The 24,821-nt window shown below is 36.6% G+C and overlaps 1 protein-coding gene across 1 annotated transcript in view; it reads right to left on the bottom strand.

Annotated features, from left to right (window-relative positions):
• Nucleotides 1-24,821, bottom strand: part of TRPC4 (transient receptor potential cation channel subfamily C member 4) — a 195,341-nt gene that overhangs the window by 38,658 nt on the left and 131,862 nt on the right. The window contains exon 4 of the mRNA XM_032880114.1: nt 15,556-15,892. Within this exon, the coding sequence (XP_032736005.1) occupies nt 15,556-15,892 (337 nt within the window). The remainder of the gene's footprint in view (nt 1-15,555; nt 15,893-24,821) is intronic.

Here is a 24,821-nt window from a genome sequence, read left to right on the forward strand (position 1 = left end):
GACAATCAAACACTCCGCTTACATGAGACCCATGCTACAAGAATTGCTGAAGGGACATATCCTAGGCAGAAGGCACATGATACTGAAAAAAAAATTAGGTCTATAAAAAGAAATGAAAATCTATATCCAGGAATGGTTAAAAAGAAAATAAATGTAAAAGATATTTTTTCTTTTGGAATTGTTCTAACAGATCATTGCCTAAAGCAAAAACAGTAGCAAAGTATTGTGGTTTATAACATATATAGCATATGGAAAAGTAAAATGACAACATTAGCACAGAAGATGAGAGAGAGAGGAATTAGAAACATACTATCATAAATTCTTAGGTTACTTGTCAACAAAATAAATATTATTTGAAGTTATATTGAACAAAATCTTATATTGTAAACCCTAAGGCATTCTCTTAAAATATTTTTAAATGTAGGTAGGGGTACCTGGGTGGCTCACTCAATTGAGCATGTGACTCTTGATCTCAGCTCAGGTCCTGATCTCAGGGTTGTGAATTCAAGCTCCAAGTTGGGCTCCATGCTGGGCATGGAGCCTATTTGAAAAATATATTTTTATATACTATGTATATAAAAGAGATAGGAAACCAAAGAACCTATACTTCTAAGGAAAGCAGATTCCTCCAAAGAGAGCCTCAGGGCTCACTGTGGCAGATTGCAGATAAACACACACACAGACCCACACACATATATATACACACACATGTACATGTATATATGTATATATACATATTTAAATGTATAAAGAGCCAGAAATATAAATAAACATGAAATTATGCACAATATTCAATATGACAACAGGCAGAATAAAAAGGTAAAGTGCAACAAAGAATGGATAGAGCCAGTAGGAAAAACAATATGAATGGGGTAGATTTCAAATCCATCAATATTAATAATTACATTGAAGTGTATGGTCTTAAAAAATGTATGGTCTAAACACACCAATTCAAAGACAGAGATGGTCATATAGAAAAATGCAAAACACAGCTATATTCCAATTCATCAACAGGTTAAAAATAAAAGAACAATAAAGACATATGAAATACTAATCAAAAGAAAACTAAAAAAAAAAAAAAAAGGAAGGTGGGTTGGCTATATTAATATAACTAAATATATTTCAAAAGAAAGACCGTTACCAGGTAGGTAGAGGGATATACTAACATATGGGTAAAAAGGCCAACTCACTGAGAAGCCAGAACAATTCTAAATATGAATGCAGCTAACCATACAACGTTATAATGCAGGATGCCATAATTAAAATTGAAACAACAAAGAGAGAAAGGTATAAGTATAGTCGATGGAGACCTTAGTATTCCTCTCTGTAGCATCTGTAGGCAGAAGTTTGGTAGGAATATCGAATTCTGAACAACCCTATCAACAACCTGACAGTGGTAGAACACACTTTTTTTTTTTTTTCCAAGTGCATGCATGTGTAGTATTCATCAAGAGAGACCATATCATCATGGGCTATAAAACAAACCTTAACATATTTATACAAGTGGAAATCATACAAAATGTGTTCTATGACAATATAAAAACAACAAATCAATAATGAAATGTATTTGGAAAATCCCCAAATATTTTGCAATCAAACAACATACTTCTAATAACCCTAGATCAAAGAGGAATTTGCAGATTTTTAGAAAATATTTTGAAATGATTGAAAATGAAAATACATCCAAATAAATTTGGGATCCTGCTAACATAGTACTTAGAGTGGAATCTATAGGTTTAAAGACTTTATTAGAAAAGAATAAAAGTCTCAGTGATCTCTGCTTCAACTATGACACAATGAAAAGAAAAGCAAACATGTTAAATCCAAAACAAGCAGAAGAAAGTAAAAGAGATAAGAGCAGAAGGCAATAAATTTTAAAACATAAACCTTGAGAAAAATCCACAAAAACAGAATCTAGTTCTCTGAAATGATCAGTACAACTGATAAAACTAGCCAGAATGGTCAAGGAAAAAAAGAGAGAATATATAAATGATCAATATCAGAAATGGAAAAAGGGGCATCAGTACAGATCTTAGGACATTTTAAGGACAAGTGAAAAAAATGAACAACTTGATATCCATAAATTTCACAACTTAAATGAGTTGGAACATTTTCCCTGAAAGACATTAACTCCTAATTTCATTCAAGAGTATACAGAGTAACCTGATTTGTCTTATACTTATTAAAGTGTTATGAATTCATAGTTAAAAAACCTTCCACCAAAGAAAAATTCAGGTCCAGTTGCTTTATGGTGAATTCTACCAAACATTTAAGGAAGAAATAATACTAGTGCTAAGAACACAAGAACAAACACTTAAGAAAATACAAGAGAAAGAAACATCTAAGAGGCAAGCAAGTGTTATGCTGATAAAAAGTCTGACAAAAATAATACAATCAAAGAAAACTACACACTAATAACTTTTATGAATGTGCAGAAAAATCCTCAACAAATATTAACTAGTAAATTAAGTAGAGCAATATATAAAATTGATAATAGCTGTTTTTCCAGGATTGCAAGACTGTTTCAACATTTAAGAACCAATCGATGTGGTTTATGCCATCCGCAGTCTATTGGGGGAAGAAAGATCAATAGATACCATAAATGCATTTGACAAAATTCAACATCCATTCATAGTAAAAAACTTTAAGCAAAGTACGAATAGAAAGGTAATTTCCTGATTTGATAAAGGACATCTATAAAAACATACAACTACCATCATGCTTATTTTGCAGAGGGCCAAAGAATAAGTAAGTTAGGCTTGCAGTAAATGAATGGGTGTGGCTGTGTTACAATAAAACTCTTTATAAAAACTGCCAACTGGAGCCTGGGTGATGCAACTGGTTGGTTAGGCATCAGACTCTTGATTCCGTTCAGGTCATGATCTCAGTCCTGGTCTTGGGATCCAGCGGGCATGGGCGGCGGCGGGGCGGGGCGGGGCGTGGCTCTGGCTCAGTGGGGAGTCTGCTTGGGATTTCTCTCCCTCTGACTCTCTCCTTGTTTGCTTGAGCACTCTTTCTCTCTTTCAAATAAATAACATAAATCTTAAAACAAAAACAAAAACTGTCTAAGGGCCATATTTTCCTGCTGGGTCATAGTTTTCCAGCCCTTGTCTAGTATCTTGATTGTGGTGGTAGTTCATGATTGTGTGTGTTTGTCAATGTTTGATATCTCTGTGCCCTGAAAAAGAAAAAAAGTAATGCTACAACTTGAAGACCGCAAAAATGATGAGAGGTTGATGTTGACAAATGGAAATAGGGATAGATTAAAAATAAATATAATAAATATAAATATGTCATAAACATAATAAATATAATATCAATTGTGATATATTGCTGATAGGTATGTTTGAAAATTCTCATAATAAAATTTTGGAAGAAATAAAAGTGAACTAGACTTAATAGTCTATCATCATTTAGTGGTAACTAGAAATGGTTATTTATTATTATTTAATTTTATTTCTTCAAATTTTAAGTTAGAGCTCAGTTAATAACCTAGGTAAGGACTGATTTCAGTCGAATTAATTTTAGTGTGCGTTTTTTAAAAGTTTTTACGTAAGTTCCAGTTGGTTAACATACTGTAATATTAGTTTCAGGTATACGATATAGTGATTCAGCACTTCCATACATCACCGCGTGTTCACCATGACAAGTGCCCTCCTTAATCCCCATCACCTATTTCACCCATCCCCCCCACCCACTTCCTCTCTGGTAACCATCGGTGTGTTCTCTATAGCTAATAGTCTGTTCTAAATTCAGACTCATACATACAGTGTAGATTTTAAAGTCTGCTGTAGACCCTGCTTTAGTCTGGATTTGGTGTTTATATCCTAGTTCCCTCTTTGAGGTTCTTTCAGAAAGAAATCTCTCTTGAGAGCTCAGATAAGATAGGGGCATAACTGGGGAGATGATAACGATCACTGCCTCCATATTGAAGAAAGGAATATAACAGACCCGACTAGGATACGATGCATGCTCGGATTTTAGAGTTTGTGGGAAACTTAACAATTTATATTATTCAGTGAGGAAAAGCGCTCTGGAACCCCTCTCCTCTCCCCATTCTGTGGTGCTTTTTCCTACTGAGCCTGGGGACAATCTCAGAAGGCAGAACACAACCACAACCTACGTAAGAAAAATCACACCAAAAGAGGCAGTGTGACTATGCTCCACTACCAGTTAATAAAGAAACCAGAATTCAAGCTCCTTAGGCAGTGCTCTTAGACAATGTTTTCTTATTTCTGAGATTTCACAATGTGGCTTATTTGTTTTGCTTTATTGGAAACTTGGCCAGTTCCTGGAGATGAGAAGATGTGTGCACTGCAATCATTAATTGAATAAATGAATTTCCAGTGAATCTTCACCAAAGATAAGAATTTGACTATAGCAGGTGAGTAAGGGGCAAGACTCAGCTCAACTGGTACTTGGCTTTGTAATCTTAGAAAATAGTGTTCTAGTGTTACTACCTCATTTCAAAAGCAGAGAGGTTTGGATTATATACAGAATTCTATATATAGAATCAACAATCATACAAATCATACCATCTACCTCAATGGAATGAATCACCAGACATTACTTCTTCCTATCTGAATTATCAAATTTTACTAAAATCAGTCATCACAATAGTTTCCATGAAAGATTAAAAACTGTTTTATACCAGAGGACACTGACTTGCTTTGGTCTGCTACAAAAAGCACAAGTTGCATCTTTGATATGAAAATTATAGGGAGAAACCTTCTTGACCAATGTAAGAGAGAATTCTCTGGCAATCAGAGTTGTTCCAGAACTGGAATGGATCACCCTGTGGGGTCAAGATTCCAATCCAAGCCTAGAAGGCCTTCCATCACTCAGGCTCCAGAGTGATTCTAAAAGTAGGTGCAAACCTGTTCCATCTGATCTCTGAAGGGCATTCCAAGTCTATGAATCTGTGATGTCAGATGTGATTATTAACAGCCACCAAAATAGGTAACTTCAAATATTTTATGGATAATTACATAAGGGAATAGAGAAACTGTGGGAAAACAGTTAAAAGAACCAGTTATAAGCTCAGTACAAAACAACATTTTAACCTGGAGCTCCTTAATATCTGAGCAGACTCTGTTCCAATTAGATGAGTTCAAGAAGATGGCACTTCTTGGGCTAGATGACCTCTACGGTTTCTTAAGAAGGCAAAGAGCAAACACTCACAATTCAGAGATATTACAGTTCCTTAGGAATTCAAAAAGTAGACATTAAACCTGACTTTCTGGATTACATAAAAAAATTCACTTCTGACCTTTGTAAGTCATAGCTGTGTGGAAAAAAAACAGAGATCCTGATGAAACTGAGGGTTCACACCATCATTTTTAAACCTGAGCTGTAAATAAGACTGTCAGTCAGTGCTTGTTGGCTAATAGGGTTTGGGATCTTGTGTTTTTAGAGCACCAGAATCCAGTAGCTCTTCATAGAGCTCTAGTCACCACATACATGTTTGATAATTAATGATTTCTATTTCTTATGAGCACATTAGCGAAATATCAAGTTTCCTCTGCTCTGGCGACATTCACCGAAAGTTTTGAAGAAAACAAACCTTTTAGAAAAGCTGGAGGGTGCTATTAACTGGCTGGAATATGCATCCAGATCAACTATTTGTGGTAACTAGTCTGAAGAGAACAAAGCTTCAGGGAGCTCCTGTCACAAAATGTTTGTCCTGTTCCCACAATGGGAACATTTCAAAGTTGCTCTCTGCTGTTTATAAACAGATGACATGATTTCTGAGAGTCACAGTGAAGGTCTAATTACAAACATGGATGTCAAGACTGTGGGGACCAGCGAAGGAAAGATCATAGTGCAAATGAGTCAGAGAACTTCCTTTGAAAGATATTTGTGGATGCTGGAAGTTTTTAGTATTTATTTTTCCTACCTTTCCCATAACAGTTTTTGTCAGGGCTACTGGAGTGTCTGATTATGTCCCATCGTGTGAAGCTGGTTGTGAGGATAGGATGAAGTAGGCAGACCTCAGACGCCACATTTAACAGCCCCGATTTCAGGTAAGAAGAGTGTAATTCTGTGAACAGACCTCTTGTCTTGTTCTTCCTTGCTGTATTTACACAAAGGATAACCCCTAAACAAAGAGCGAGTCACCTTTACACCTAGGGCAACCTCCAAGGACCTGTCATGGCAGCCTAAGATCTAATCAAGGGATCTGACCTTGGAAGTCTCTTCATAGAACACCAGGTTCTATACTGTGGCACCAAATCAATGTATATAAAAAGAACAAAATGAAAGAATTCCTTCCTGCTGGAGGTTTTGTTTTGTTTTGCTTTTCCCTCCCCAGATCATGGAATAAAAAGTGGTCTCTGGTGAAAATTTTGCTTTTGATTAGAAAAATCTAAAGGTAGTTATTTTACTCAATAGAGACTCACATTCTGCTGGACCCTAAAAAGGTGCTGAGTTAAGCGGCAGCTTCTATCCTCTCAGTGCTAATCTTAAAACCCAAACAGATAACAATGAGAGCCCCCACTAGCTTACAGAAAATTGTAGCCACACCCTTCTCTCTAGGGCATATAAGGAGACATTAGAACCGTATCTGTTACCAACCACCTGGCTCTCCAATCCCATAGTCTAAACTGAGAGAACACTTGGAATAAGTGGCAAGAGAGCCATCATGTCAGGGTCATACAGTTTTTGTGCTAATTCGGAATACCAGATGGAGAGAGAAAGGTGACTGCTCTCCAGCACTACTACCTCTCCTAAAACAAGTGAGGAAGACTCTGAGAAGAATCCCTCAGAAATCTGGAAAAACTGGCATCTCAATTCCTGCTGGAGTGTCGGGTCCACAATTGGCTTGCTCATCTCTTCCTGGGTCTGGATCATCAGGGACAATAGACAGTATGTTTTGGCAGTAAGACAGCTGGCAGCAGTCTGACCTCCTGCCATGAGATGTGGCAAGGTTTTGTGATGCTCTTGGGGAATGAAGGCTTATCACAGGAAGAAGCTGAGCTTTAGCAATCATGCCCTCTTGTCCTTGCCAGGTCATAGGTCCCCTAAAGGAACCAACTACTAGTTACAAGAGTTGAGGGACTGGAAGATGTCAGGCAGAGCTCTATTGTGCAGACCCAAGAATATGCAGCATGGAAGTACACAGGGTCTCCAGAGAACACTCATGCACCCATCAGGAGAGCCATGAGTCACAGCTTGTCATACTGGCTACACAGTATTAGCCAGAGACACACAACCAGGAAAGAGCTGTGACCGGGGTTCCAGGGAAATCATGAAGACTTATAACTTTTCTTGTCATCCTTCTTCCCGACAGCCACCAAGCAGGAGAACATGAACAGTTTGTGTCCCGCTTTCCATTCCAGAGTTGGGGTTGCAGGATGAGCAAACGATGGACAATTCTAGGTCCTCTGAGCCATGGGCCATGCTTTTGTCAGGAAGAGGAATGCTTTAAACTGATGATAAGACTCAAGCTGTTTTTTTATTTTTTTAAGATTTTATTTATTTATTTGACAGAGAGAGAGAGAGAGAGCACAAGCAGGAGGAGAGGCCAGCAGAGGGAGAGGGAGAAACAGATTCTCCCCTAAGCAAGGAGCCCAGTGTGGGACTCGATCCCAGGATCCTGGAATCATGACCTGAGCCGAAGGTAGACACCTAACCAACTGAACCACCCAGGTGCCCCTGGGACTACTTTTTAACAACTCAAAGGTTTAGGAACTTGATATCTACTAAACATATCATTAAGATATAGGAAAAGGATATCTGGTATAGGGTGCTTGGGAAGAGTGATCAGAAGTAAAACCATTTCATGTTTAGATTCTAATGAGTTGAGACTCCTTAATAAAGCTTTCACATTAATACATATTTTGCATGAAATTTTGCTTCCAGAATTGTTTCTCACTCTTTAATGTTTAAAGACCTCTGGAATATCTGAACTAATCAACCAAGGGGAGAATTCAAAATATAAATTTTTTGTAGAAATTCACAATGATTTTGATTTTAGTCAGTTGGTCACACTTCAAGAAACACTGACTTAAAGGGACAGTGAGACATGTAAAAGAACAAAACTGGACAACTTTCTTACCTCATACATAAAAATAAATTTAGTATGGATTAAGGACTTAAATGTGAGACCTAAAACCATAAAAACCCTAGAAGAGAACATAGGCATTAATTTCTCTGACATCAGACATACCATCTTTCTCGATATGTCCTCCAAAGCAAAGGAAACAAAAGCAAAAATCATCTATTGGAACTACATCAAAATAAAAAGCTTCTGCACAGCAGAGGAAACCATCAACAAAACTAAAGGCAACCTACTGAATGGAGAAGATATTTGCAAGTGAGATGTCTGATAAAGGCATAGTATCCAAAATATACAAAGAACTTTCACAGGTCAACACTCAAAAACAAATAATCCAGTTAAAAAAAATGGGCAGAAGACATGATTAGTCATTTCTTCAAAGAAGATATTCAGATGGCCAACAGACACATGAAAAGACGCTCAACATCACTCATCATTGGGGAAATGTAAGCCAAACCAAAATGAGATTATCACCTCATACCTGTAAAAATGGCTAAAATCAAAAACACAAGGAACAACAGGGGTTGGCAAAAATGTGGGGTGAAGGGAACTATCTTGCACTGTTCGTGGGAATGTGAACTGGTGCAGCCACTATGGAAAACAGTATGGAGGTTCTTCAAAAAATTAAATGTAGAATTACCATATGATCCTGTAATTCCACTAGTGGGTATTTGCCCAAAGAATATGAAAACACTAATTCGAAAGGATATATGCACCCCTATGTTTATGGCAGCACTATTTACAGTAGCCATATTATGGAAGCAGCCCAAGTGTCCATTGATACATGAATGAATAAAGAAGATGTGCTCTGTGTGTGTGTGTGTGTGTGTGTGTGTGTGTGAGTGTGTGGTAGAAAATTACTCAGCCATTAAAAAACGAAATCTTGCCATTTGCAACAACATGGATAGATCTAGAGAGTATAATGCTAAGCAAAAAAAAGAAAGACAAATACCTTATGATTTCACTTATATGTGGAAATTAAGAAACAAAACAAATGAGCAAAGAAGTCTTGTATTCTTGGGCTGTTTTTGCCACCTCGAATCCTACTCCTCAAATTTGGGGGGCAGTATTTATGGAGGATAAAGGTTCTAGCTCTGGAATGACACAACTGAATTATGAATCAAGTGTCTAACGTTTGCTAGCTCCTGATCCTGGACAAGGGATTTAACTTCTCTAAGCCTATTCCTTCTCTATGAAATGAGAAACAAACAACATTTATTATGATTCAATGAAGTGGAGTTACTATGAAGTTCAGATGAGAACCCACATTGAATCATTTGGCAGGGTGCCTATCTTAGTTTCTTTCTACTATTATTACCACAGTCACTACTGCTGCTGTTATTCTGAACTCAGGAAAACCACTTCAGCCTCCCTCCACTCTCTCACACTGACCCTCCCTCGTTTAATATCTACTCCTCTTTCTCTATCTTTTGCCCCCTTCCCTTGAACCATCTATTTGGATCATGTTGCCAAATATTCTCTCAAAGTGTGCTGATTTCACTTTCGGGGTATCATCATACCTAAAATACTTAATCATCTTCCCGATAAAGAAGTCTTTTGGCCAGCAGTAGAATGTGCCCAATAATTTAAATCTACATAAATATTTCATTGTTTGAAATCTTACTGTGTTAGTCTGGATAAATCTTGGTAAGTCTTAGTAGAGGTGACCTTAAACTTTTTTCCCCACAGATAAAAAGGAAAATGATGATTATATGTCTTACTACAATGATTATCTGGTTTTCTTGACAATCAAAATGTCTTTTTAATAAGCAGATGTTCTGCAGCTGGGTTTGGGTGTCTATGTGTGTCTGCCACTAGTTTACTGAGGTAGTTGAGAGTACCTTGCCCGGGGAGAGAGTGGGGAGAAACTATAAACTTGTTTCTTATAATTGCATAAATACCTTTGGGGGGCTATCTGAGAAGATGCGTAATTCAATATGAGTACCTAAAACCAAATGATCTTAATGCCTATTAGTCAAAAGGTGGAGAAATGGTCACAAAAAGGAAGAATTATACATCTATAGGATTGCTTGTCTCTTTGAGTCTTTATCTAGGGGAGAATATGATCACAAGTTTTCTTTTTCCATTTGCAATTTGGCAGCCCTTATCGAAATGTTCAGATTTGTTAATATCAACCTTTTACAAGATAAAAATATAAAATAAATAATGGAAATGAGAGGCCAATTTTGTTAGAGAAAAATTGTCAAATAAGTACGTGTTATGGGCAAGATGTATAATCCGGATATTATGAGCAATTCTTAGTTTATGCCTAGGAATTCACTAGAAGTTATTTTTAACAGAGCTCAGATTTCTTCCTATGATACATCTTTTCCTCAGTTCACCCTTCTCCTTATCATGCTCAGTGTGCATGGATTTATATACTACATAATTATGGCATATTCTTAGGCACACACATAATATCAAGTCACTGCAGCAGACGTTTTTCCTTCTCACTGAGAACAAAGTATTTCCTGCTTTCTTAGTGTGATAGCCTTCAGTAACATCCTACTTTTTTGAAAAGGGTTGTCAATCTCATGGTTTCTCTTTGCTAAGTTGATAACCTAAGTCTACCTCCTGATAATTCACATGCATATACATTTGTGCACACTTTTTTTTTGCAGGGAATAAGCTATGACACAGATTTGACTGTTACAGTCAAATTATAATAGATTCTGCAAAAAATCAAAACTGGCTTTGGGGAAAGCTTTAAAAATTAGCATTCAAAAGTTTTTTTTTTTTTTTTCCCCTCCTATTTACTCCACATTACCTTCAGAAAACAAATGACATCTATTTGAGATAAAACTGCTGCTATGATTTAGATAAATTCTCACTGTACATTATAAATATAACATGCTATATTTAGTTTCCATATAAATTTTATGTAAAAGGGAACTTCTGACATGAATATTCATTTCATATCCCTGATATTCTATGTTAAAAATCAAACCCTGAATAAATTAAGAGCCTCCAGGTCATGGCACAGCAGAGCACAGAAGGAGCCAGGTCTCTAATCTGGCCCCAGGCTCTTTTTAATCCATTGTCCAGTCTTTCCAATGAAACTTTTTCTCAGACACTGGCAGAGCGTAGCTCTGTCATCGGGCTCATATGCTTGCTTGATGGAACATTGTTGCACTTTTTACTCTAGTTTAAATGGGTAACTTGACAATATGAGAAGTATATTGGCATCTATCAGTCCAGAATCTACCTTTCGAAATAGTTCTAACTGAATTATTTGTGATTACTTTTCTCTTTCGGTTAGGACTGTATCTCAAGATAACTAAATCCTAAATTTGACCCCTGCATGAGGCTTTTAGATCTCCTTGCTAATATGCTAAAGTTGATCTTGACAGCAGGCATCTATAAGATCTCTCAAAGTTGTTGAATGGGAGAAAGAAGGGTCAATAACCTTCCATACGAGAAAGTTCTGAAGAAAAAAATTCAAAACGCCTTGCAAGAGATGAGTTACAGCGTATCTATGAAACCACGGCGGAAGAGTACAAGGGTCATTGCAGACTGTTTTCTAAAGATACGAAACTCAATAGACTTCAATTTAAATAGTCAACAGGATGTGGAACTTCCACAGGTAAGATATTGAAAATAACAGGGAAGCATTATCCTGCCACTGTACTAAATCACAAGATAGCTGGATCTGTCACACCAAATATAAGTCTGTATTGTTGAAACACAGAAAAGTATATGAAAGAACAGAAATTCCAAAGCAAAACCGTACTTCTTAGGGAGATAAAGGGATCAATTTGAGAGATTAGGTTTAATAGTTAGAAAACTTTTCTACTCAGGAAGAGTTAAAATTTATATGAATACATAAAATGAATAAGCAAAAGTCTTTTTTTTTTTTCCTCAGGATAAAAAAAAAGGATGGTATAAAAGTAATCATTTCTCATAAATTATGTTATCAGAAGTCTGGGAAACATCCCTCTAAAATGGAAGAAACGTAAATTTAGTAGGAATGAAAAAGCATTTTTTTTACATACTAAGTAGCTCATAGAGTGACATGGGTTGAAAATCAAGTCAGTTCAAGAAGACTTGAGAAAAACCCCTGCACAGAGCTTCAGTCTATCACTGGGAAAAAAGCGGGATGAAGAACTCGTTTGTAAGCCACTCTCTTCTCTGTAAGTCGTTCAGTCATATTACAAATCTAGACCATCACAACGGAGGGACTGTGAAATGTTTGACAACTTCCTTGGCCAGACCTCAGTCATTAAATGAGACAAGATAGAAGAAGACTCATTAACGGAGGTATCAAATCAGACCTGGCCTTTTTGTCTATATCATACCTTCGGTAAAATGTTATAGCATTCCTATCCTGTTGTCCTTAGTCTCCTCCTCACCTCCCACCTCTTGTCAATAAATGACCAATTTTCTCTGTCTTAATAATGATTGCTCCCTAGTACAGGACATTAGGACTCAGTGGGACTCTAAATCCTCCATTTTATTGAGAGGTTGTGACCACCCATAATTTAATTTTCTCTCAGTGATAGAACCTGAGATATATTCAAATACAGTGTGTTTTCTACAAGAGCCTAATGAGAACACCCCTTATAGTTACAGATCTAGTAAAACACTTAGAACTCAGTGTCAGATGGGAGGCACTTAGAATTCATCAGCTTTAATGAATAATATGCTGTTTGGACAGATATATTTGATATAGAAAATCCTCCAAGCAAAAGAATCATTCATATATAATTTTTATTCTAGAAAATCTCCTTTTATCTTAAAAATTCCCAGATAAATTAACTCCATGAAGTCAGGATATCTTAAAGAAATGTTGCCTTGGGGCACCTGGGTGGCTCAATGGGTTAAGCCTCTGCCTTCGGCTCAGGTCATGATCTCAGGGTCCTGGGATCGAGCCCCGCATGGGGCTCTCTACTCGGCAAGGAGTCTCCTTCCCCCTCTCTGCCTGCTGCTCTGCCTACTTGTGATCTCTCTCTCTCCTTGTCAAATAAATAAATTAAAAAAAAAAAAAAAGAAATGTTGCCTTTAGGAGATATTTCCTTAGGTAGAATTTTAATTATCACAATTAAATATGTACCTTATTTAACCATTCAGCTGTGGTTTGGATATAATTTCTAGCCAACTTTCATGGAAAATTCTGTTACAAGTTTTGCAGCCAATGAGTCTTAATTTCACAAGTTAATAAAGGTTTGAAGTTTCTGGTTTTTTAAAATTTTTTATTTTTTATAAACATATAATATATTTTTATCCCCAGGGGTACAGGTCTGTGAATCACCAGGTTTACACACTTCACAGCACTCACCATAGCACATACCCTCCCCAATGTCCATAACCCCACCTCCCTCTCCCAACCTCCCTCCCCCCAGCAACCCTGTTTGTTTTGTGAGATTAAGAGTCACTTATGGTTTGTCTCCCTCCCAATCCCATCTTGTTTCATTTATTCTTCTCCTACCCCCTTAACCCCCCCATGTTGCATCTCCACTTCCTCATATCAGGGAGATCGTATGATAGTTGTCTTTCTCCAATTGACTTATTGAAGCTTCTATTTTTTAATGTTATTTACCATTTTCTGACATTAAGCAACATATCTCACTGTTTATTATCTATCTAGGTCCTCTAGTAAAATTTAAGCTTCATAAGGGCAAGGATGTTTTTTTCTTCTCTCTCTCTCTCTCTTTTTTTTTTTTTTACTTTTGTATCACTACTGCTCTGTACTGTACTTACTACATAGAAAGTACTCTACATATTTTCATTAGTTACATAAAAGAAAAGTCTAGAAATACTATATCTGCTTATGCTTCACTGTATCTATAACATTTTTCAAAATTAAATATTCTGTATTTCATTTGGAATATCAGAAATTTTAGACATTCCATATAAGTTACCCATAATGGGAATTTTAGCCTTCTAAATGCTTCTTTAAGAATTATTTACAAGAGTCTATGGCCATACCACCCTGAACATGCCCGATCTCATCTCATCTCAGAAGCTAAGCAGGGTCGGGCCTGGTTAGTACTTGGATGGAAGAATTATTTACAAGAAATTTTCTATGGAGAAAACTCCATAAAGAACATATTCCTAATATGAAATATTTAATTTAAATGGGAATAGGCATGTTTATTTTATATTGAATATCAACTGCAATATCATAATTATTTTATGCAAAAAGTACACATTATCTAAACCTTCCTTCTAATTTAAGCAAGATCACACTTTATGCATGTCAGATTAATGAGAATATACTCTATCTTAAAGGTCACTTAAGAAGGTATTTTTTTGAAACAAGATGGGATCGGGAGGGAGGAAAAACTATAAGAGACTCAATCTCACAAAACAAACTGAGAGTCGCTGGGGGAAGGGGGGGTAGGGAGAGGGAAGTGGGGTTATGGATGTTGGGGAAGATATGTGCTATGGTGAGTGCTGTGAAGTATGTAAACCTGGCGATTCATAGACCTGTACCCCTGGGGCTAATAATACATTATATGTTAATAAAAAATAAATCATAATTAAAAAAAGAAAAAAGGTATTTTTTCTAATATATTTGTAAAATATATCAAATCTTGTTGCTATGAACTATTTTTACTGTCAGTATTTAGAGTATTTATAATCTTTAAAATTGAAGAATGTATCTATGTCAGATTGAGATATAGTCCTTTTTTTTTCCTGCCTTTTCCACATTTTACAGCCTCTCCAGTAGTTTTGACACTTAAGCCAAACTGATCTTCTGAGACTCTGAATCATGAAATTTTCACATATTTTCTAATTACTAAATGATGAGATGGATATGATACCAGAGAGGTTTAAAATGATGGGCTAAATTGAGAAAATGTGATTTCTCAGGAAACCACAGTAGGATAGAGGAAAGGATAATTAAAATGTAAATTTTAACTATGACTACAATAACAAGAAGAGAGGAAAACAAAGCTTTTACCAGCTACTTTAAAGTTTTCTACCTTACCAAGATTTGCTGCAGATCCCCAAACATTTTTCTTTCTATGGAAAGAACAGAGAGATTGGAAGATGTTCTAATGTTTAATTTCCTATTATTTTGATTGAATATATTTGATTGAATATATATTTGAAGATAAACTTAATGGATTGATCTTAAAGAATGGTTATAGTTACTTTATGTGTAATCACTAATTCTGCAGAGTGATTTATATTTGTCTTTTAGAAGGTGTATCTATTAAGAAAATTAAGAAAATATAGCCAATGAGATATGTTGAAAATCTTAAAAGACAAGCATACAAACAAAAATACCCAGGAAATCATTCATGGACATGAAGTCACTGAAATCACAAATCCTAAAACCTAGAGTTACTTTTCATAGGCTGCGTCTAGGAGCAAGTCCCCCAAAACTTGCAAGGTATTTATTTAATTTTGGGGATTAAGCTTTGGAGCTGCAATGACAAGAACCTGTTTTAAGTATGCCTACGTCCAAAACTTTAATGACCATTCTTTTCTGGGCAACGAAATTCCATGGCAGCAACACGTTTTTATTATATTTTCTATAGTAACACATTTACCCAGGACCCACGGTAATATCATCCACTCGACGATGGTTGGTGGTGGACCTTGCCTGTTCAAGTCTGACCTGTCGATGTGCTGAGAGGCAAGCAGCAGCAGGAACAAAAAAGTCAAATAGGACGCTGTATGGCAGATGAACTTGATAAATGGCTTTCTGATGAACAGTCCCAGTGGGCTTTTAGGAGCTATAAGGTAGCACACAGAGAAGACGGGAAAAAGAAGTCCTATGATGAAACACGTCACCATCTTCACTGCCCAGTGCCGTCTCCTCCAGCCTGGGAACTCATCGTACCAGCGAGATGCAAGCAGTTGTTGACAATTGGGCTGAGCAACAAACTAAAGAGAAAGGAAAGGAAAAGGAAGAGTCAGTGTACATGCGGTGGCTTCAGTTCATATGTAAGACCACAGATTTATCTTTAAAGCCAGAAGTCCTGCTTTAAATAATTTTATACTGGGTGCTTGGCTGGCTCAGTTGGTGGAATATGTGACTCTTGATCTTGAGGTTGAGTTTGAGCCCCACATTGGGTGTAGAGATTACTTAAAAAAATAAAATCTATAAAAAGTAACAATTTTATAATTAATCAAAAAGTCCTTTAAATCGTTCTGTGAATAAAGCCCATTTATTTAACATTTTGGGTTATTTAACATTTGGGTTGAGGCAATAAGAAAAACATACATGAAAGCATATTAAGATTACCAGAATGTAGATCATCATAGCTGAATTTGTTTGAAATAAAACAGATACTTTGCCTAAGTATAATCAATTACCATAAACCAAACATTTCACAAACACAACATCATTTTATCCTGACAACATGTTGGAGATATGGTATATTCCTTACTCTCTTTTAAGGATGAGGATAGAGGGTGTTACAAGAGGTCAGTAAATTTACTCAAGGTTACAGATCTAGTAAAGGATAAAATATTAGACTAACTGCTCCAGGATTTTTTTTTTTCCCTGCACACTCCCTTTCTCATTGGGACTGACAGCTAGGCATTATACAAATTCAGAGGGAGTTACTTCTTCCAGACGGAATGGTCCAAGAATGCTTCCCAGTAGATGTAGGCTCTGAAGGGACAGATTTGTACAAGCAGAGAAGAGAGGAGAAGGCAATTAAAGGCAAGGTATGGTGGGAAAGAGAGAACACACACTGCCAAGAAGTGTTTAAGGGATGCCTTATGGGCAGTCTGACTGCAGTAGAAGCTTCAGTTTCTTGTAAGGGACTTGGGAAAACTCTACTGGTATTGTATTTCTTCTTCAGTCTTAGCCTGTATGAATTTCCTTTAGACAAGACTTTGCCCTTACTATTTTCTGATGGTAAGCAAGCAAAAAATCATGGAGTTCACGTAAAGAACCTTGGTTATCACAAACTAAAAGTTGTTTGAGAGTGAAAACAGAGACAGGGTGATTGACTGAAAGAGCATTTCAATAGTCCAGCTGTGCAAACATATGGGCTGGACATGAAATGATTTCTCATGCAGCTGTTTCTCATCACCTTGTCTTAGAAACCCTACTCATCAAAGGATATAGTGGGCAAAGAAATATGTAATAAATCAAATCAAATTTATAATAATAGGTTAAATAGATATAGATAAAATAATACTGCATTTCTTTAAGACTTGGGTGACATGGGCTGTGTTTATTACTTGTAAGTAATTAGTAAAATCAAATTTTATAATCCAAAGAACAGCTTTTCTTAACACCATCCTTGACTATTATTCTGGTCAAAGTCAGGTATTTGACATCAAAATAGAGTTCTTGCTAATGTATCTGCAGAGTAATGGCAAAGAGTGATGTAAGTCATTAACAAGCTCTGTTCTTTTTAAAAGACCTGCCCCCCAATACACATACACAATCCTTCCTATCAGCATTTTATAAACAAATCAGTCTATCATCTTCTTTCTAGTTTTTCATATAAAACATTCTTCATACCATTAGAATTTAGCACAGATGAAAGGCCTTAATAAAAGGGAGTTTAGCTTACAGAAAATACAAGATCTAACAAGCAGTTGCTATAATATCTCATTAATATTCACAAACTGAAGAAACACTATGAGGGGCTAAGTATGAACATATTTAATACACACAGAAAAAGTAAAAGAAAGGTATGTACTTTGTTTAACATGATCTGGGTGAATTCTAGGACTAACCACCTCTGTGCTTCTTGGCTCAAATCTCATTATAACATGAAACACCCCAGTACAATTGAACAAATAACTTTATTAGGAGCATTTAAAGTTTGCTTGGATAAATATTTCTGTTGCCCAATACACACATATAAACTGTGTTAAATTACCTAGAAGAAGCAAATTATTTAGTCCTTCTAGAACACCTGCCATTGCCAAGCACTAGGTGAACCTTAATTCTTACTAATGTTTTTCTTAAAAGTTTTTTTTTCTTTAATTATTGGAAAGTATACATCTGTGCCTAGTAAATGAAGAGTGTACGTGATTTTCTACTAAACACTGACACAGTGGGCCTATGTTGAGGTAGAGAATAGAGACAGGATTGTAAGAAGAGTAGAAGGGAGTGTATATAATATACAAGTTTCCCCAAATGTGGATATTATTTTACTACAAATCTGTTTAAATCATAGGATTGAAATAACCTGAAAGTATCCCTATAAGGAATACTATTCCTATAAGGAACCCAAAGGAATAATGTAATAACCCAAAAAGAATCACTATAAATATAAATGCCCTCCTAATGGTTTTATATCCTTTCTCTACTATCCCTGTTCACTACATGTCTATACCAGCATCCCCCAAATTGTACATTATTAATTAGTAGATTTTTCATGAAAAAATGGGTTTCATGTTCAATTAGATACCAAAATAAGGATTAAGAGAATTAAACTTCTAGATTATGGGATTTTTTTTTTATCTTTAATTGCTAAAGTGGATTAAAACATTTCATTACCTCATGTGTCCCTTCTTTCTATTCTTTGTTTTTTCTTTCCTTTCTTTCATGCTCACTGTGTACTTCATTTCTTCGTTTCCTCCTTCCTGTTTTTCTTTTTCTTTCTTCCTGCCTCCCCCCACCCCACTGCCAGTCTCATGGTTTATTTGGATTATTTACAAAAACAACCAGCTTTACTCCTTCTCCTTCTGAAAGACCTCTTCAGAGAGGGGCCATCCTATGTCTGACACCTGCCACAGGGCCATTCCAAAAAAGCCCTCCCCAGAGGGCCATCATGTTGCCCGCAGCATGCTAGGAGCCCACAGCTCCTGCCTCTCCTGCATCATCTTTCTACTGCACATTGAGTCACAGAACTACCCTTCCAGAACTGGGGAAAGTGGGGTATCTCTTCAGGCACACTGAGTTACAGCCTCCCTTTTCCCTATAGTTGTTGGCCAATTCTAGTACTCCTGCCATCACATTAAAATTCATATTAAAACATTAGGAACATTCAAATTCACATTTGTGCCATGCATTTACAAAAGACACTTAAAAAAAAAAAAGGAAAAACTTTCTATCCCTCCTTCCAGTAACCTTTAAGAAAGTTTTAAAAGCCTGATCTCATGATTATATATAGGATCATTGAATCATGGTATTTGAAATATTAAAAAACCGTAAATGTTATTGAAATCTAATTTTTACAAATAAAGTGGGATCCAATATTAATGATTTTTAAAACAACTACTCAAAATACTAAAACACTCAACACCATAGAAGAAACAAAAAAATGATGAAGAGAAAGGGTAAAGCTACAAAGTAAAAACAAACAAAAACCCAAAAACTGAAACCAGCAAAATAAGAAACCTTACTCTTACACAAAGAGGAATTAAATATTAACTGTATATGGACATAATCAACAGAAGAGAGTTCAAAAATTAAGGAGCCCTAGTAATTAAAATAACTACTGGTCAGATTTACTTGGTAATTGTTCTTTCTTCATCTTTTCAGTTTTTAAATATATTTTCTAGTTTAAAAATTGTATCCAAGATTCAAACTACAGCCATATTCTCTATAAGACCAAAATCTAGATTCTGGGGACAACCAACCTGGCTACTTTATGCATCTTGACTAAGTCAGATAGTACAGGGCAGTCTCAATTGAGTTGAGTCTCCAGAGAATTGAAGCTTTTGAGTTGAATGTATTAGAGTGATTTACATATAGGCAATCTGTTTTCTTTGCTTAAAAAGGACCACAGTTTCCTCTGGGTCTTACTGTTTATTTCTGAGCAATTAAAGAATAATCTATATCCTTTGGGGTTTCATTTCCTCTGCCCAGGAATGCTTTCCAACAGCTCATTTTGTAAAGTTGATAGCAAGGTTTAAGGATGATTTGTAGGCTGAGGAGCTTTAGGGAATTATTTTGTCTGTAGCTAGAAATGCTTTCTTCAACTTCAGTCCCTAATTTCCTTCATCTCTCCCAATGCCCTTTAACCATCTGGGCCTCTCCCTGTTTCTTAGAGATAGCTCTAGTCGTGTTCCTAATTAAAACAGTTCTGGTCTCCTGGAGCCCCACTATGCTGCATAACTGATCAGACGCTACTACTTTATTAACAAAAATCATTTTCACCTGGTCCTCCCCCAATTTAATTAAGCCAGTAGCATCATCTGTGAGTTGGACATTGGCTAGGTAAGTGTGGAAAGGACCAAGATCCAGAAGAACTGGATAAGTCTGACTTCTGGGAACTCAACAAATGTTGGGGATTGATCATGTGACCAGTCTACCAGTTTTTCTAAATTTTTCCTATTGTTTTATTTTTCATTTTCCTCACTTAAGGTCAATCTTCTTACTGAGGTTGTTATGAATAAGCAGATTTAGTTCAGTGAAGATGACTTTGCTGTCAGAATTATAGAAGTCACACATCTAGCACATAGTCTATAGTACAGATGAGTATAACTTAATACAGAGCACTATATGATGTGTTAAAAAAGAGGTAGAGACTCTAGGAAGGATTGTGCCAATATGAAATAGTCTGGGAAAACTGAAGAGAGCAAGCAGAATTTGTAAGTTAAGTCTGAAATAATGGGTAGAATTTGACAGGCCCAGTAGCAAGTGGATGTATTTTAATTTAGATTTAGAGAAAATCTTGTTAAATACTTGAAGATGGACATGGGTATGTTCAGATGAGCTATCCCTTGTGCTAGAAGGTCATTATCGTTATCAATAATGAATGTACCAGTGATAGAGTGTAAAAGGAAACCATAGCCGTATTTTGAGACATAGGTGAAAATATTTATTGAGGCAATTGTTGAGTCCAGGCCCTTGCTGCTTGGTGTGGCATCAGCTGGAAGCTCATCAGCCAGGCAAAATCTTAGGTGCCATTTTGGACCTGCTGAATAGGACTGACATCTGACAGTGCAATTCCAATGAATGTTAAAATTTGATAAACACTGGTTTAAGGAATTTTCTGTCTAATAAAGTTCTATTTAGCTCCATTGTATCTGATAAATGCTCAAAGAGTAGTTTTAATTCAATGTAAACATGTATTTGAACACTTTTATAAATCCTAGGAGCAAGTCTGTGGTGAGGAAGTGGGGTGCTTGGGTGTGTATGTTTGGGGGCTTTGTTTTAGGCTAAATTCAGCTGTGGATGGCATGAGAAGTTGGGTGAGGGGAACTAGCCACAGAGAGGAGGGTTCTCAAAATCGAGTAAGCAGCAGGATTGCCTTGAGGCTTGTTAAAACCCATGTTTTAAAAGATTCTATAAGAACTTACTTTCAGAAGATGATGATAATTATTTAAACATAAGGTAATACCAATAAAGTAAGTAGTTGAGTAACTGAGTTTTTGTTAGCCTCATGAAAAGATAAAAAATTGGTGAAGATTCAATCATATCTGAGAAGGCATCGTAATAAAAAAAAAAGCTCAAAATTAGTCAGGAAAACTGATTGATAAACTTGAGAGCCTCTCCTCTGTGGACTATATTGGCCAACAAACCCCTTGGTGCTATTAAGTTCAAAGAATCTCCTACCTAGTCATTAAATCACCTGATTACTCTCCTTGGACAGAAAGGTCAAATTTGTATTTGCAGACTGGGATGCAAGGAATAGCTCAAAGGGAATTACTAAGGCACCACTTCTGATGTCTCCATATCCAGAAGGGAAGATGACAACTGATCTCCATCTGATAGTGTTGGCGAAGCAGGGGCAGGATTTAACTTCTTACATCATTTCTGGGCCTAAATTCAAAATTGATTTGGCAACTGAGCTGGGATATGAGTGGGCAGTAATGGGAAGTTGAAAATGCAGAGGCAAAGGGAATAAGGTGGGAGGTGATAAACCCAATGTTGAATACATTAAATTATTGAACGTGGCAAATAAACAAAACCCAATTTAGGTAATAGGAAGGTAGAGTCAATAAAAATTGTTCTCTGAATCACAAAGGGCAACAGTTGGTAGAAATTCCACATCCATTCATCAATGCCCCTCTCTTCAGGATGTATATGAAAGATTGTTTTAAACTATTTAAACTATGGAAGATGGATGAAAAACTGCCCATCATTTCTAGGTGGCTACTGAGGTTTCCTACAAATGAGTAGAGATATGGAGGTAGAAAATTATACAGTTTTGAAGGAACCACCATTTGACCATTGAATCATGTAGGTGAATAATAAGAGTGAATGGTAGACAGAAAATGGAAGTAGGTTTGGTCCTGATCCTGAGCAGCCCTCAATGGGTTGGTTCCTCGGTCTCTGATGAACTACCATCTGTTTTTGCACATAAGAGTGGCATGTTCACAAAAGTTGTTCCACTTTTCCTCACAGTCTCCTGGGGAGACTTTTCCGGAGGACCATCTTCCATTAGGATGAGAATCCAGAAAGGAAAAAGAAGAGACACAATGGGAATGAATACCAGTTAAACTTATAAGACGAAAGGATATAGTCACCTTTGTTTTCCCCTTCCTTTCCCTGTCTCCTTTCACGTAGCATAGAGCACATATTTCTGAGAAAATTAAATTGTACAAGACCCTGCAAAATAGGGTGTCCTTATACCTTCTTTCCAGAAACAACAGTTGATATCACAGAACAGAGTCTCTCATCTATGCTGCCAATTTATACACATAGATGATATAAGCGAGGAGTTATATTTGTTTCAAATGTGTTAGATCCTATAAACAGACAAGTTTTTCACTCTAGTCTCAAGGTCAAGAATAAAGTCATTTCCTTTATACTCACTAATTTCTTTTCCTTGCCACTGAACTCCTTTCTGCCTCCCTGACAACAGCTCCTCAGACTATCCTGGCTAACATATTTCCTGGGCTAAAAATAACACTCAGTTGTTAATTATCTGTTTATTGAGGTTGGAATGAATTTAACTCGTCTACGATGCAGAGAGGAAAGCTATGTGTTTTGGAAACAGCAGAGCCCACACATTAACTGACCGACCAGCACTTTCTGCTCCAGCATGTAGGACAACAGAGGGGAGAACGGAACATAAACAGCATATAAAAGAGCCGGAGGAGAAAACAGTTTCACATGCCTCTGCCAGCCTTTGTCATCACTCTCTAGAGCAGAGAATAATAAGGATAAAGTGTCTCTTCAAAGGGAATCATTCCTTGGTGTCATTTTTCATTCTTTTTCATTCTTTTTCCCTCCCTCCTCTCATTGTCACCCATACTTATTTGTCTGCAAATTCCTCCTGCCTGCCTCCCCATCCCGTCTGCCCTATCGCTAACCTAGTCCTCAATCTCTCACAGTGATTATTAACTTATGAGCTTCCCTCTCTCTGTGTTTTAAAAAAAACAACCCAAGTCACGTTCTTAAAAGTGTCTTTGCCCTCATCATGGTTAGGATTTCCAATTGCCGGAAGTACCAGTGTTGCCTGTCCACACCCTGGTCTGAGCCGCCTTGTGATAACTCCCTTAGTTAATGTGCAGCTCAATCTGTATGGAAAGATCGTGAAGCATGTATGAAGATGACCTGGAAATAAGGAATAAGCTATTACGAGTGAGGAAATAGGTTACTGAAAATGTAGACCTGTAACCATTGGTAAGAATTCTTCAAAGGACCTCAACCTGTAACCCACAGGATATGAGGGCAAATGAGAATCTTACTGAGTTTTCTACCCCAAAGTACTACTATCCTTGTGAATATTGAAAGGTTTTGTCTGTAAACTAGATCTTCATATGATTACTAAAGCTCTATTAAAATATATTTCCTTAATGTATTATTTCCCTAGGGCTACCATTACAAAGCACCATACACACCAGGGGGCTTAAAACAATAGCATTTATTATATCACAGTCTGGAAGTTTCAAATCCAAAATCAAGGTGTTGAGAAGCCTGTGCTCTAAAACTCGAGGCAGAATCTTTCCTTATCTTTTCTTACCTCCCAGTAGTAGCTGGCAATCTTTTGTATTCCTTGCCTTACAGCTGGATTTTTCCAATCTCTGTCTCTCTCATCACATGGCTGGGTGCTTCATTCACATCCTCTACTCTGTTCTTAAAAGGACGCCAGTCCTATTGGATTAAGGGTTTATCCTACTCCAATATGACCTTATCTTAATTAACTTCATCTGCTATAACTCTTTTCCCAAATATGATCAAATTCTGAGGTACTTGGGGTTAGGACCCTAACATATCTTTTGGGGGGACATAATTTAATTCAGTCCCCCCAACTTTCCAATTACTCATTTTCTTTTTTTTTTTTTTTTTTTAAGTTTCTTGTTTTATTTATTTATTTGAGAGAGAGAGAGAGCATGAGAGGAGAGAGGTCAGAGGGAGAAGCAGGCTCCCTACCCAGAGGGAGCCCTATGTGGGACTCAATCCTGGGACTCCAGGATGATGACCTGAGCTGAAGGCAGTTGCTTAACCAACTAAGCCACCCAGGTGCCCCCAATTACTCATTTTCTAGGAGTTGCCTATCATATAGCTTTTGGTTCTATAGTTTATATAAAAATTGCTCTTTTTAAGTGCTCAAAATATATTTCAAATCTGTATGTACTATTAAAAACTGTCTTCCACTCAATGTTCAGTTTGCCTCCCTCTTCTGATTCAATTTTTCTATTTCCTTATTTTCTTACCAGAATTGATGATAAAGGACAATGAGTTAGAGCAATAAAGAAGAATAAGCTATCAATAACATGATGATGTGAGGGGAGTCAACATGTAGGCAGCCAGCTATCCATATGAGTCAAGTTTAAGATTATCTATTAAAAAAAAAAAGTTCTGTATGTAAAACCATCTTCTATATCAGTGTACTACTATAATTAAATTTTCTTCTTAAGGGCTTTCTGGAGATGGGTGCATTTTAACTGGCCTAAAATGGTGCTTTGCTTAGGCAAGCAAAACACTAAGTATATACACCAGTGT

This window comes from Lontra canadensis, unplaced genomic scaffold (assembly GCF_010015895.1).
Source record: "Lontra canadensis isolate GAN:19392208 unplaced genomic scaffold, GSC_riverotter_1.0 scaffold67, whole genome shotgun sequence".
NCBI classification, from domain to species: domain Eukaryota; kingdom Metazoa; phylum Chordata; class Mammalia; order Carnivora; family Mustelidae; genus Lontra; species Lontra canadensis.